The 15994-nt window shown below is 30.4% G+C and overlaps 1 protein-coding gene across 1 annotated transcript; it reads right to left on the reverse strand.

Moving 5' to 3' along the window:
• Positions 1-14157: 14157 nt before the first annotated feature.
• Positions 14158-14871, reverse strand: LOC143206430 (FGGY carbohydrate kinase domain-containing protein-like). Its single transcript, XM_076419045.1, has 3 exons — positions 14743-14871; positions 14504-14686; positions 14158-14441 (listed from the first exon to the last, which is right to left on the reverse strand). Exons 1-3 carry the CDS (start codon positions 14768-14770, stop codon positions 14158-14160), a joined length of 495 nt encoding a protein of 164 aa, XP_076275160.1. The 5' UTR covers positions 14771-14871.
• Positions 14872-15994: the final 1123 nt, after the last annotated feature.

Here is a 15994-nt window from a genome sequence, read left to right on the forward strand (position 1 = left end):
AGAATGTGAAATTCAGATATCAGAGAAGAAGAAATTAGTCAGCATTTTGCTAAAATGTAAGGACAGTGTTCAGTGATACCACGATATAATTAAATTTGATAACAAAAGTACACCTGGATCAAATAAACAAACTATAAAACTATTAACGACAGCCTAATGATCTAATGGCAAGGGAAATAAAATGCAATAAAAGTAATAGGTTACTATTAAATTATTCTTTTGTAAAAATAATGATGTATTGACAGATTTCTTTTAGCTTAAAAGTACGATCATCTATTCGTTTTAGGCTGGTAAATGTACAATATGTTAATCGAAAGTTCAAGGTAGTCAATTCATTAATGGGATCATAGTTGATCATATTTGGAAATTTTTAAGAGAATTTCATATCTTTCATATATAGCGTAGTGGCTTGTTCGTTTGGTTTTAACTATAATGGCTGGACTTGATCTAAACAATTTTGGTATTCTTTATGGTAACGTTTTTTTAACAGGTCAATTGAAAAGTCCCCGGCCTACCATTGTAAAATACATTTTTTGGCAATTTTTTTATTATTCAACATAATTCCCTTCAAGGGTGATTATAGCGAACCTCCGAATTTTCGATACCATTTTTGTAGTACGATTTGTCCTTTGCTTCGAAATAGGCCCCAGTTTCGGCGATCACATCTTCATTCGATGAAAATTTCCTCCCAGCGAGCATTATTTTGAGATCTCAGAACAGGAAATAGTCGCTGGGGGTCATAGCGGGAGAGTACGGTGGTTGCAGCACTTTGTTTTTCTACAAAAGCGGCCATTTTTCAGCGATTTCAGCCTTCAAAAAGTCCAATAACGCTATGTAATAGTCACTGTTGATGGTCCCACTTTTTCCAAAGTAGTCAATGAAAACTATTCCATGCGCATTCCAAAATACAGACGCCCTAATCTTGACAGCCGAATGTTGCGTTTTCCCACGCTTTTCAGCGGGTTCATCGTGCGCAGTCTACTCGGATGACTGTCGATTGGATTTCGGAGTGAAATGATGGAGCCATGTTTCATCCATTGTCACATATCGACGCAAAAACTCGGGTTTATTATGCTTGATCATCCTCAAACACTGCTCAGAATCATCAACTCGTCGTTAATTTTGGTCAAAAGTGAATTCGCGCGGCACGCACTTTGCACAGAGCACACTCATACCCAAATATTCGTGAGTGATATGATGTTCAGTACATGTACACGTTCAGTTGATCTCTTTAAAGTGTCAGCTATTTCATCAAATTTAAATTTACAGTCATTCAAAATCATTTAACGTAACAACCTCTTTTGGGCGTCCACTGCGTTCACCGTATTCGGTGCTCATTTCACCACGTCTAAACTTAGCTTATCAGTCCTTGATGGTTCCTTTTCCTGGGGCAGTGTCGATAAACTCGATAGCAAGACAACTTTTTGCTTCAATTCTATTTTTGCCCTTCAAAAAGCAATATTTTGTCAACACGCGAAGTTGCTTTCTATCCATTTATTTCACAATAACAAAAGTTACTTCACTCAAAATGCTATACTTCACAAACTAATGATCCGACAGCTGTCAAATTTATACACGCATCTTTCGAGCGTTAGGGCTAACTAAAAAACATATGGATTTAATTCTACTAGCGCCATCTATGTATCAGGTCGGGGACTTTTCAATTCACTTGTTATATAGTTCTAAAATTAATTTAAATATTTTGTTATTATAAAAATAGAAATGCATATAGAATATTATTCTTATTATTTAATTTTGTTCAATAAATTTAATTTCCCTCCTTAAATCTGTGTATATTTATTTATAAAAAATAATTTATATATATATAAAAAAAACAAGTAAGCAAATGAAGTTGCATGCGCCAAATACGAAAATATTTGTTGAGTAATGTATTCTAATAAATTATCTGTTTTACTGATGTTTACATACAGTGGGAATGAATGTGAATTCGAACCATTTCATCATCAGGATTTAATTGATTGTTAGGCGTATAATGAAGAGTTTTTTGTGGTATATTGTGAATGTCGATGAATACTGAATATTATACAACAATCCCCAATGCTACAACTCAACGGTTACTAGTGAGAGTTATCCACATCGACAGCCACCAAAAAGGAACATTCTTATCTGTCGATCAAGTTCTCGACAAGTCGAATTTAATTACTTAGTACGTTATTAATTTAAAATTCATTTTTATTTTTCATTTTACATCGTTCACTCTTATATCTTACGTTTTAGGTGTTTATATGGTCACAATAAATATATAAATCAAATTAAAGAATATAATCTGAAGCTGATATGCGCTTTTTTATTGAATGTGCTAAATTGTCTGTGGAATCGTCAGGTCCTTTATATTGCAATTGAGGGATTAAATTTATATTTAATTAAATGTTATTTACTGGTATTTTAACTATTAATTAATATTACTATTATTTATTAATGATCATTCGAATTTCAAGAATCAGTGGGAATTTATTTATATTAAATAAGGATTCATACCATCAATCTAATGTAGTATGATAATATCTCGTTAGTTTCTTCAAATATTTTAAAGTATACTAAATTGTACATACAATCTCATTGCCATTTCTATTTTTAAATGTTCTAATTAAGTCTGCGATATAAGAAATGCCTTTTACGGCATGCAATTTTTATATGCAAATTCCTATAAGTGACTATAAAATACACTATTAAATTAACTGTAATATGTAACGCGTTATTTAGAATACGATTTATACGAACTTATTATAAATAATGTCTTATTATAACATTGTAAGTCAAAAAAATTAGAATGTACTGTAATTAGTAACCGTTTCAAAATACATTGTAATATTATTTAATTCTGTCAAAAATATAATAATATAGAAAGGAAAAAGGGCAAAAACAGAGATCGACTGAACGGTTTCTTTAGTATATTTTTTCTCCTGTATTACTGATCCCACGTACTTAAATTCATGCACTTACTCTAACTGGACTCCGTTGAGATTTACGTCCATACGGGCGATCCATCGGTTATCAAGAATTTGGTCTATTCTTCATTATTTCTTAAACCATGTGGATCTTGCTATATCATGTAGAGTTATATAAGCCTCAACATTCCATTATCTGATGTAAAGTGAAAATCTTACCTAAGCAAGCTCGATTGGGTTTAAATCCCACCAGCTCTTCTTGGCTTACATAGTCGCGAGCTCGTTGAAGTATCACTGTATATTCTTCATAAAAACCTTCCTAACAGTTTATAGCAGACTTATACATAGACATTTACATTCAAAAGTAATTTTTTGCAGAGCTAATTAAGGAAAAAAAGTACTCGTTTCAAGAACCCTGTACAATTGAACGATAATTATTGATTTCTTCATCAGAAGACTATGTGTTTATATAAAATATGATTCTTAAAATTAAATTCCCCTCCTGTCCCAACCTCCCTATTTACCTGGTATATTTACATCAATCTTCTAGTTTTAAGTTCCAATTATGGAAAACGCTCACAAATTTTTCAGAAAATTATGATTACATTGAAAGGGAAAATAAATTTGGGAAATTAACAATAAAACTAATTAAGTTATTGCTGGAAATATAATTTATCAGTATATTGACTTATTATATCTCATCGCAGTGTAGAAAATATTCTGGCTGCTACAACAGCTTTTTACATTAATATAAAAAAAACAAGGCTGAGAGTCAATTAATTAACTAAATGAAAACGAAAAACTAATCTTCGAGGTTTATTTAAGCTACTTTCACGAAACTTTTTCGGAAATATAATTAAGTAAGCAATCATCTCAAAATAACAAAAACATTTTAAAATAATAAACCGCTTTAAGTTTTGTAATTAATTAATTAGATTTTAAATATAAGCGAGACAGGGCAACATGCTGCATACATTTACTTCATGCAATTGATTTATGACTGATTTAAATTAATAACGTATTACGGAAACAATAAAACAACATGTAACAAAAAGTAATTAAACATGGTCCAGTTTTTTTTCATTTTAAATACAACATGTTAAAACCTAAATATTTATTTCCTATTAATAGTTTTAAATGTGGATAAAATATGCCTATAATATACATTTTATTTCATGTTATACATGTGTATATAATATGGTGATTATCAGATTAATGTAGCAAAATTTATGATCAAAATTGTATGTATACCAAAAATATACTGTATATTCCATAAAATATCAAAACACTATATTTATTTTTTATTAGATGACATTCGACTATTTTATATTATTATTATATTGTTTTATATAAAAACCTAGAGGTAAAGATGAATATTGTTCTATAATATTCATCTGGGACATCATATAATAAAACTGCGGTATATATTAATAACCTACATAATAGAGGTCATAGCGAATTACAATAAATATTCGATTGTAAAAAACACAAAAAAAGACAAAATCAAACGATGGTCGGTAATGTTTATGGGAGTATCAATTACAATATTATTAATCTATCCAAAATAGCAGTGAACTCACGTCATCTATATTTGATGACGTCAAAACGTCGCAATATTGCCGCACCAAATCTGAGTTTTACATTTAGTTTTTGTTTCACTCATTGCTATGTTTCATTGACCTGTGTGTCATTTTGAATTGTCGGATTTCATTTAGTTACTGTCACTTTTTGAGTCACTGTTCAAGACAACTTTTCCTTCTAATTCTAACTCTTGCCTATTTCTATTAACATTCGTTGTCTGTACACTCTTTTTCTGTTTAAGTCTACTAAGACTATTCTAAGTCTTATCAAGATACACAAATTCTAATAAAAAAATTTTCTTGATTTTTTTTGTATGTTTTAAAGCAATGCCTGGAAGTTCCATTTTGAAAATAATCAATTATTATCTAGAAGGCCTCTTCGAGGGTTATCTTTACACCATTAAACACCTCTGTTTACTTAGGTTCCCCAAAGAGCTGCATATCGCTAAGTTTTCTCTGAATACTTACCAAACAAGAATTTCCTCTGAAAAGAGTTTCCTCTGAATCATGATCAAGATGATCATGATTCGCCATCCACTTCGTATGAGGGCGGTTTCTCTTTGGTAAAACGAACAATCATTCCATCTATATCAATAGTTACCTCTCTAACGGATTTTGCTGACTGCCCATTATCACGTTCTTGTTCGAAGTAACTGAAACGAAGTTAGTTTCAGACCCTGACCATCTATTGCTTTAGGTGTTTTCAATTAGAATAAAATAATATAATTAATATATTATTATAATTACTATTTTTATATAGTTTTGGAAAAAAGTTTTCCATGGATGCAATATTTTTTGATCTTTTGAGATATGTTTTCTTTGTTTTGTGTTTTTTTGAGTTTGTTTTCCTTCCAGATAATCCTAGAAAATATATTACTAAGCCCATTTATAAACAAATTGTTGAATTTAGTTGCAATTTGCGAGGATAAATTGAATTTAATTACGTGGGGTACCTTCGATTCCCCGAACGGTCTGCCGCTTATCGAAATCCTACGCGCACAATGCATGTCAAATCGTAAGACGAAGAGAATATTCATGTGTTCTTTCAACTAGAAGTTGACTGCAGTCGATTTATTTCTTGTGAACGGCAATGTCATGATTCAAGGAAATCCTAGCAAGATCACGTGATAGAAATTCTAAACTATTGTGCAGTACATGTAAAACCCCATTTGTAATGTCCACCGGGACGAAACTAAAGCATTTTTATGTCTTCACTGTAAAAATAATGATTTACGCGCAAATAATTCTTTAATTTCAAAATTAAAATATTTTTTTAACAATATGGAAAATATTCAAACTATGAAAAAAATGAAATTCTAATCATTTTATAACTTTGCAAAAAGTCATGCATAATGTACATATAAGTTATGGAAGTGTTACAGTGAGATATCATAGTCACCACACGGTCCAAAACGTATTTTTTTTTTTTTGAACTTTAGCCACAGTTTACTAAGTTCGAATTTTTCTCACATAATAGAGCAAAGAGAATGACTTAAATGAATGAGAAGTATATGTTATGCTACTTACTAAAATATGTTTTGACAGTATTGATCTATTTGCTTTTATGTTATAAACATTTCGGAATAATAACTAAAGTATTACATATTGGAGTATTAAAACATAGAATATATGAATGAAACAATGATGATATTGATATGTGATTTTAGCATGTATATTAAAACAATAGCAATTCCATTTAGGTAACAAGTTTATAAAGCGAATAATAAAATCAATTGATAAAGTGTTCAATTGTTTATTCTACAGTTTTTACTTTTGCAATATTTGCAGGTTCGAATCTTGTCGAGGCCTGTTTGTAAATTTTATGTATAACTTTAATAGTTAAAAAATGGTTTATAGAAAAAAGAACTGCTTCAACAATGATATTGCTACAGATGCATTAATAAGAAATATTAAAGAGTATTGGTAGATTTATTACACTTAAATGTGACGATTATGTTAAACAAAATAATATATCTTACATCTATTTTTATTTGTTTTGCTAAAGATATGTATATCATTCAACCCTCGTATAAGTACAACTATAATATTTAGATGGCTAATGACCTAATGACCAAAGGCTTATTAAGAGTTCTGAAGTATATTTAAAGAGGATTAGTGTAAAGGGAATAAAATAGATGAGGGAAAATAATAAGTTGTTTACTATTTTTCGAATAAAGTCTGATATACTTAAAATGTATAAAATTTCACACAAAAGTAAATATTTTAATTTTCGTATAATTAACTATATTATGTTATTAAAAAGGACCCTTAAAAAGTTAAATCAATTTTCATTATTATTACCGCAGCTACCCATATACTTCGGAAGGTAAACGCAAAAAACTCTCCCAGTTTTACTTGACTGGAGGGCCCGCAACGAGAAAAAAAGTTCCCGGATCGGCTAACAAGGCCGTAAGAAAAGCCCCGCGTCACGCAGTTGCCGTTACCGAATACATAAGCTTTTTTAACAAGTTTCAGCAGCCAATCATAAATTTAAACGTCCTTAATATGAAAAGTTATTTCATAAAATAAAATTGAATAATATAATGTTCTTGTAGCTGAGGGTTTGGAATCAGGTCTGAATAAAACGGACTTGTCTTAATATGAATTTTAGGAACATTGTTTTTTAGTGCAGAAATTATTAAAATAAATAATAATTTTGAGTTCCATAACCCATTTCTTCCCAAAAATAAAAATTGAGATATTGGGAGTTTCCTGATAAAAAAAGTAAGAAATTTTTGATATTTCGATCACATGGTTTTATTTGTTCAGAACGTACAAAACTGTTGATTGTATAAAAAAACTGAACAAAGTTGATGGCTTCACTCATGAAATTTGGAAAAACATTCTGTGTGAAGGTGAACCTGACGATTCTTTCGTATGTAGATCGTCTGCATTTTGCAAACCTTGCATCTCTTTCTTGCATTTTGTCCATTGCGGATTACAAAATGATCAATCCTCCCTACCTGTTCCTGGCAATCTGTTTCTGCTGGGGCATCCAAGGTTGGTGTTTCTGCTCTGAGGCTGATTAATTTGATGCAATTGTGGATATGAAATCGATTTGACTAACTGCATAACCTTTTGCCACTTGGTGCATTATCCAGATATTGACAATAGCACTGTCAATTCCATTGAAGAATAATGACCACCACCTTTTTGCATCTAATTATATAGCTTACATTGTCATGCAAATCTACACCTCCCATGGTTTGGATATACTGGTGGATAATATTATGTTGAGGGACTATGTTATACTTCTTTTTCTTCCGGTTATATCTCTTTACATTCATTATTGGCTCTAGGGTACCAAAGTTGGTAACGACTGTTACAACAGAATTGTCATCCCACCTACCAGCGAGTACATTCTTGTTACAATCAAATTTATAATCAAAGTTGCAATTTGGTTTTTTTGACTTTTGTTGTTTGAAGTGGACGGGGGGGCACTCGATTTTCTCTCACTGTAGCAGCTCCAAAGAATTTCATTACAAACAACAAAGTAAGAAGATAATGGCTTGTGAAGAAGTTATCAAAACATATGGTATAATTTTCAGGATCGTTAACAACTTTCCCAGTTACATCAATAAACTGGCTAGATAAGACCTTCTAGAGTTTTCTGGGATTGCCTCTAATTTGGTCACTGGCCAGTCGGTAGGCTTAATAAAGAGAACCCAGATAAACTCTAGTTGCTAAAAAGGAGGCTTTAAAATATAAAAAAAAACATATAAATAAATATATTTGTGTTACTTATTTATTAGATGTATTCCTCCTTCAAATTCCCTATTAGTTATCCCTCTTAGACCCAATGCTTCTATGACAATGTTTTATCAATTATTTAAAACAACTGTTACATTCAAATTCTGGTATAATTTATTGCTGAGACTAAAAAATTTAATTTACATAATTCGTGTAAAATCGGTTCTTGTTTAGGTTTAAGTTCCCTATGATTTCTAACTGAGTGTATCGGTAAAATTAAAATAAACAGTTAAAAACAAATGCAAAAAAAATAAATAAGAATAATATTGAAGACGAAATGCCGGTGAGAGTAACAAATATCAAAAAATATCAATATCATTTAATTTAATAATATAGATAGTCCTTAAGTTTAACAGCATTGAAATTAGAACCAATAAAATGATCTAGCAATCATTATTTACTGAATTTAAAACAACCATAAAAAAGAGAACTGAAATGTTGACATTGTCCATCTTATAACTATATTACTCACAGTAAGATCATAATCCTTTGTTGTAGATCCGTAGAAAGCTAAAACTAACAATAGTTATATATTATGAAGACCCGGTTTTGGAAAAGGGTTTTATTACATTATTAATTTTCTAGATATCTGTTTGTTTTGGTTAAACTATTACGGAGGGTACGACAATATCCTTAAATATCAATATCCTTAAACATATTTACACATTATATCCTCACATACTGCTTCGTACACAGCAATATAGTAAATTATTACGACATGAAATATTAATTACAGAAGTCGGTTATCCCGTGAAATTGAAGAATTAAAAAAGAGACGTCAAAACATGTTTACTGTAATTCAAATAACTTTAATTGAATAGAGTACATATTTGACAACAAAAACAATGTATAACAATTAATATTAGGTAGTGATCGGTCAGTAGTCTAAATTCGAGTACAGTTTAGCAAGTTTATCATATCCCTCTCATTGTAAAGAGAATAATTTAATTTTTTTTAAATATAAGATCGGAAATATATGATATATAATTATAATACTAATAAACGTACGTATTGTTATAGTATATTATTATAGTATATATAGTATTATTATTAGTGAATATATGAATAAAATACATGATAAAATTTTGAATTATATAATATATATATATATATATATACATATACACCACTGCGCCGCTCAAGCCGGCGAAATTATTGTTTGATTTTAATAAGTATATTAGAACAACGACGAGTACTATGAAGCACTTTATGTTTTATAATTTAGAAAGGCATTTTAAAGAAATATATTTATAATCATTAAATGAATTATTGATTGTTCAAAACTTCTATAAAATAAATATTTAAAATAACGGATAAAAGGTTCAAAGAATAAAAAATTATATAGATATAAATTTTATTACACTGATCGTTAAACCCCAAGCTTATTTGATAAAGAATGATTTCTTTATCTATGTTTTTAAATAAAATTCTATTGCCCTTTACTTATCTATTCCATTCGACGACACCTAAAACAATAGTTGTCATATTTTATTATTATTTTTGTATTACCTTACTTAAAAATTAAATAACATCTTTTAATAATCTCACTCACTTTCCGGTTCAATATACCATACATAAGAACTTGTTTTCCAATTTAAAATTACTTTGTGGGAATTTTTCGATACGGCGCTGCACAGATTTTACACACCCGCGTTCAATTTACGTAGACAGACATAGGAGACATATGAGTGATTAATCTACAGTATTGAGAGATTGGCCTTGAAAATAGAAACTAAAATATTTTAATGTCACCGATCTGACAGCTATTCCTGGTTGCTTGATATTTATATCATAATTTGTTTGTTTAGTAAACTTACATATAGTCAATTCAAAATAGCAGACACAAGTGTCAATATGTGTCTATCTAAAGTTGTAATTTCGTTTTACAATCGGACAATAATATCCTTGTCATTTTATTCTATTTAAAAAGAGATAGAATGCTGTTAGAGAAGTTCTACATGTGAGACGAATTTAAGCCTTTCAAAGGAAGTTGTCCGTTTGCGAACGCCCGTAAATTCTTCAAAATATTATAATTACGTGTTATAAACCAAACATGTTTTAAACATTTGTTTTAATAAATTTGAAATCCCGGCGGTTTTTATTGAAAATATTTTTGGCCTTGCAGCTGCACTGTATATTAGTACTGGAACAGTCCACTAAAATATCTCAAAAAATAAAACACAATATAACCTTAAATTCGTCATAAAGAAACCGTGTTTATGCCAAACAGGTGACGAATCAAGATCAGCTTGGTGTTTCCGAGATCAAATATACGAAATATATAAAACAGTAAGTAGTTTTTTCAAATAAAACATAATTTAGTACAATTATTTCAGAGAAAATTGTTAGTTTGGAAAGTATCCATAGAAATCCAAAGGATATAGATTTATTTGAGAGATATAGAACATCCGTTCATACATTGTTGGATAATATAGGATTTAAGCGGTGTAAAGATAACCCACGAAGGGGTTTCATTGTACTTCCAGAGATTGCTTTTAAAAGAATACAATTTTTAAAAACATAGTACAAAATCAAGGAAGAAATATATCAATTTATATATTTAAATGAGACATGAATATATCAGAATGGTACATTGGGTTGCTTAAGTATCAATAATCAATAATATAATTAGAATATATAATTGGAATAACTATCAATTAGGTTTTGTTAGTCATAACATTTATTCATTGGAGACATATAGTTCCTCATGCTGCAAACAGGAATGGTTTTATTCCAGAAGCAGAATTAGTGTTCCTAAGTCCAAGGGTGACCTGAAGAAATGAATCATAACTGGTCTTTGCAGTAGTTTGAAAATCAACTTTTTAAGAACTTGGAGGAACCATCAGTTATTGTTATTATTTATTATTGTTATGTACAATGCACCAATGCACCATATCTTATATATATATATATATATATATATATATATATATATATATATATATACATAAGGTTTTATTTAATCACTCTCACTTTCAGAAACACTAATCAAGTGAATATCTAAGTTGTTTATTATGAATATTGGTTTATGATTCAGTGCTGACCATTACCAAGGCAGGGTGATGAAAGAGGAAACCACTAAAGGTCAGTATACAATTAACATGCTTTAGTTCTAAGGAATTGTATTAGAGAGTGTGAAAGCTTTATGAGCATGTGAATTATTGTTCAGAATATACATGAACGTTTGGTTAACATGTATGAGGAGAGAAATAACACTAACTGTTTTGCAGATATGGCAAATGAATTAAGGAGAATGCAGTGATTAAATGTAGTTTTATCAAGAAAGATGTATACAGATAGTGATAGGACAAACTAAAGAGAAATATAGTAATATTATAATGACTTTACAAGGATATATTGTATCGAAAGAAACAAGGACTAATCGTAAAACATATATATGATCTCTAATGAAAGTAAAATATATTACTCAGATATAAAATTGTTAATTATGTGGATTAGGCCTTCGTGGGATACCATTACATACAAAAACGCACCTAGAACCCTACCGATAGTCGTGTGGAAAAGTGCTCAATGTATATATAATAAACCAACTGTAACCTATAAAATATTGTGGCTCTAAAATCAATTGTAGTTTTAAATTCTTCGATAATAAATGCATTTGATGTACTATAATATTAAAGTAAATTATATTTAATAAAATATTTGTTCAATTATTTTATTTATATTAAAATGTTGTTATATGTCAGTTGCGACGTTTTGACGGTTCTCCAGTCCCACTGCTATTTTGAATTGACTCTACATGAAATTAAATTATTAATTAACGCATTTGTACGTAGATTATTTAAAACCTATACCCGCCATATGCTTGATCATTTGTTTTAATATATTTGATGAGTAGCTAATAGTGGTTTATTTTTTATTTATTATATGATAATTAGTATAAAATATCTAATGAACAAGCTTTTATTAAATTTTGTAAACAAAATAAATTTCCCTACCAGATATCATTATTCAAACGCCTATAAATTTAGCTCTTGCAATATTTTACCTTTAAAGTCCTTATCGGTCTATCAAAAAGCCAATTAGGACCTATGCAGTGCAAATATTGGGTTACGCTAAAACATCACACCAACTAGTAATCCAACGCAGGCGAAACAAAGTTCTACAATTAATTACCAATGCTACGTAACCAACAAAAAGCTGCAGGATGACTTCGAAATCAAATGGATATACGAAGTGATCCGTCTGAAGATTTCGTCTTAAAATATGAAATAAGGTTGATAAATCACAGCGATATGGAAACAATATAGCTACTGCACAACACGCAGGAAATCAGAAGATTAAAGAGAACCAAATGACACGAACATGTTTAATATATAGGTTTATTCTTAGCTAAAGTTAAATAGTTTAGTTTTATTTTAATTTGAGATATTCAAAGTGATATATTAATCCCGTACTCGCCTTGCTTGTGTAATGTAAGTACAACAGAATAGTAGTACTAAATTAATTTTTAAATTACGAATGTACTAAGTACTATCTAATATCAATAATATAAAATGTAGAGTCAAATTAAAGGTAGACTGCTAAATAACTTGCCTTTTTGGTCCATATCACAAAACGCCATTTAACTATGAGATTGTGAATTAATCATAAAAGTTGTTTTTTTTATTGTTATCATCATCCTCACCAACACAAAGTATCTACTTCTAAACTAATACGCTGCTAGTATTGCCACAAAAATTATTGCCTAATTCTCGTCAGATTAGACGATTGGAAGCAACTTCTCTAGCCTTAAGCAATACTGGCCGCCTACTGTTCAGATAACCTTCCATAATCTTGATTCATGCGCTTTTTTGGTGCTGTTCGCTGCGTCTTCCACCTAATAGTTAAACTTCGCCATAGAATTCATTCATCATTCAAACATACTCAGATCATTCACAATTTGTGTCTCTGAATTCGTTCTTTATCTATGTTATGCACTGATTGATGCATCTTAATGGAATAACTTCATTTCTAAGGCAAGGTCGAAGAGAAACTTTTTAAATTTGCCTTAAACATCGCATTTGAATGACTTGAAGCTTACAGATGTCAGACTGTAACAATTTCCTGTGTTTCAGAGCTATACGCAGGTACTGGCAATATAAGTGTTTGAGAGAAGCGAACTTTAACATTTATTGCAACGTAATAAAAATTAGAAAATTATTGAAGAACATCTTTTTAGGATGCATATTTTTAAACAATTCGAGATCTATAGAAGAATATTGATATTGCTTGTGATCTTCAGGTCTCGGCATAAGTCTCAATGAATATTTTTCATATATGAAAAAGCCATATTAGGCTAGTAATTCACCTTTACTCAATTTTAAAACTGTAACTAGCTACTCATGACGAATTGTACCAAATATCACAAGAAAATATTTTTGGAAAAGCACCTCGTTTAAGAAAAAAACATGCAAAATTTATCTTAGTTTTTTAACTTTTATCTAAATATTGTATATCTATAGATGTATATAGGCTGCATTAAAAGATATTGAGGTTTATTTTCATGTTTTTGGCATTTTATGAGAAACCCTCAACTAGAATTTTGGAAGCGTCTTTTGACATCAGACTTACCTCATTAAGAAATGTTTATAAAATCGAGAACAAATAGTTTAATTTCACATATCTCCAAATATATTAAATTGTTCACCTTTTCACGTGATCCTTGTAAAATTGTTCAGATGTATTCAATGTCTCATTGAGTACGTTTCTATATTATTTAGAAGTAATATTTACAAGGAACATGTTTTACTTAAAAATCATATTTTGAGAATCAGACAAATGTGAATAGCTACTGAATGAAGAGCCGTTTCAAGTACGAAACAAAAACTTGAGGAATATGTTAATCATTTAATCATTTCTAGACACAGTTAACACTGAAACCCCAGATAATTATAATTAATTAGAACATGCAATATTTATTTAATAAAAATCGGAATGGGTTCGAGACTCCCACTAGTCAAAGGACTGGTTAATAAAATATTGTATACGTACATTTTTCCTATGCGCTTCGTAATGGTACTAGTAGCCGGATGTTTATCAACAACATATTCCACTAAACCCATTGAAGTGGTCTGACCACCTTGATTAAGCCACATCTCGGGATATATGACTCCTTTGAAAGGTCCCCAAACACCCTTTACGAATACTGGGTTATGGGAGAGAACAAAATGAGATGAACCTAAGGCTCCAATAGCGATACCTGTTAGAATGTTATATTGACACGATTATGCATATGAACAGCTATATGACCTCATATCTTACATAATCTCTTGGTGATATCTTCATCTATGCCTTCAACTTTACATCCAATGAGCCCTAATCCGCTGGCATACTGGTCTAACATTGAGATTGCGACAGGAAGCCCCGGTGTCAAGCCCATCTCTATTGCAACGTTTTCTCGTAAGCCTTCACCAGCCGGTTTCCCAGGCAGCTGAGCACTTGAACCTACCAAAAACTCATGTAACGCCACACAATCAAAGACATGGAGTTGAGGAACTTACCTATAACTTTCCAATTGTCTGTTTCCATCTCCTCAAGACCGATCTCTTTGAAGAAACGACTATTCCAACCTTCATTGCCATTGACTGTTATCTCATAACTCCAGTTGGATATCAATACGCTCAATGATCTGAAAGTGAACTAGCATTGATGTTATATAATAAGGAGATAATAATATTAAAATATTGTCTTTTTCAAAACGTTTAAGTAGGTTCCTTTTATGTTTATGTTGGTGAAGTGAAATGTTTATGTTTATGTTGGAAAGGTGAAATTAGAAGTATCAGTGTAAATAAAATTTTCCTTTTAGTGTTTTTGTGTCATGTAGCGCCCAAAAATGTATTTTCAATATACATTACTCTTTTTGTTTGATTTGATGAAATCTGATGTCCGACCTCATCAATGACTTTTAAAAAATTATAGTGATGCTGCTCTAATGATGCATTTCCCAATCATTGGTTTTAGTGTCAACGATTTAACAGTCGTGATTAAAAATCCTTTTAAAAAAACTTTCACACAGCTCAGCTATTCATGAGTTAATTGTTTTCAGATGCTTACATGCGAGGAGAAAGATCCAGAAGGATCGAAAAATAGCTACCACACACAATTGGCTGAAAAGGTCTTTTCAAACTCCATCATCACTGCGCTTTCCTTGCTTTCCTGTTAAAAAAGAGGAGTTTTCTGTAGTTTATCGTGGCGGTGGAAATGAAAACATTAGATAGGAAAAAAATTATTTAAGATTTAGAAGATCTCTTAGATTAGCTAAGAGAGCCATCTACATCCACACTGGAGTGCTGCGCATATGGTTATATCAAAAAGGTCAACACCAAATACTAGGAACTGTTAAGACCCAATGGTCTCCTTTTAAATGAAAAAGTTTCATTAAGAAATATTGTTCAAATTTTTCCCAAAATATTTCCCCAGCTTAATGAAGTAAATAAAAGGCAATAAGTTCGCTTAAAATGCAAACAAAATTTTAATTTTTCCTCTTCAGAGCAAAACTTTTTGAATCCATTTTTGTACATGCTTTTGTATATATTATATCTATACATTATACAATATTTTTCTAATGTTGGCTGTTCAATAAATTATTAACAGGTTCTGGGCTAAATCATGTGGACGATTGGAAAAGGTTCAATTGCACTTCTGATATAAGAGTTTAGACAAATCCAAGAACTTCGAATCCACCAGTTTGATCTTTTGGGATGACTTTCGAACCCGATTTATTATTAAAAATTTGTTTATTCAATAGATATT

Source organism: Rhynchophorus ferrugineus, unplaced genomic scaffold, assembly GCF_030347505.1.
Source record: "Rhynchophorus ferrugineus isolate W39M unplaced genomic scaffold, kcgeb_rfMv2 rfM687, whole genome shotgun sequence".
Lineage (NCBI taxonomy): Eukaryota > Metazoa > Arthropoda > Insecta > Coleoptera > Curculionidae > Rhynchophorus > Rhynchophorus ferrugineus.

Coding starts and splice junctions, on each gene's coding strand:
- LOC143206430 (XM_076419045.1), bottom strand. CDS start 14,770: ATGGAAACAGACAATTGGAAAGTTATAG. Junction 14,687..14,742: donor AGACAATTGGAAAGTTATAG/GTAAGTTCCTCA, acceptor AGTTTTTGGTAG/GTTCAAGTGCTCAGCTGCCT. Junction 14,442..14,503: donor AGATATCACCAAGAGATTAT/GTAAGATATGAG, acceptor ACATTCTAACAG/GTATCGCTATTGGAGCCTTA.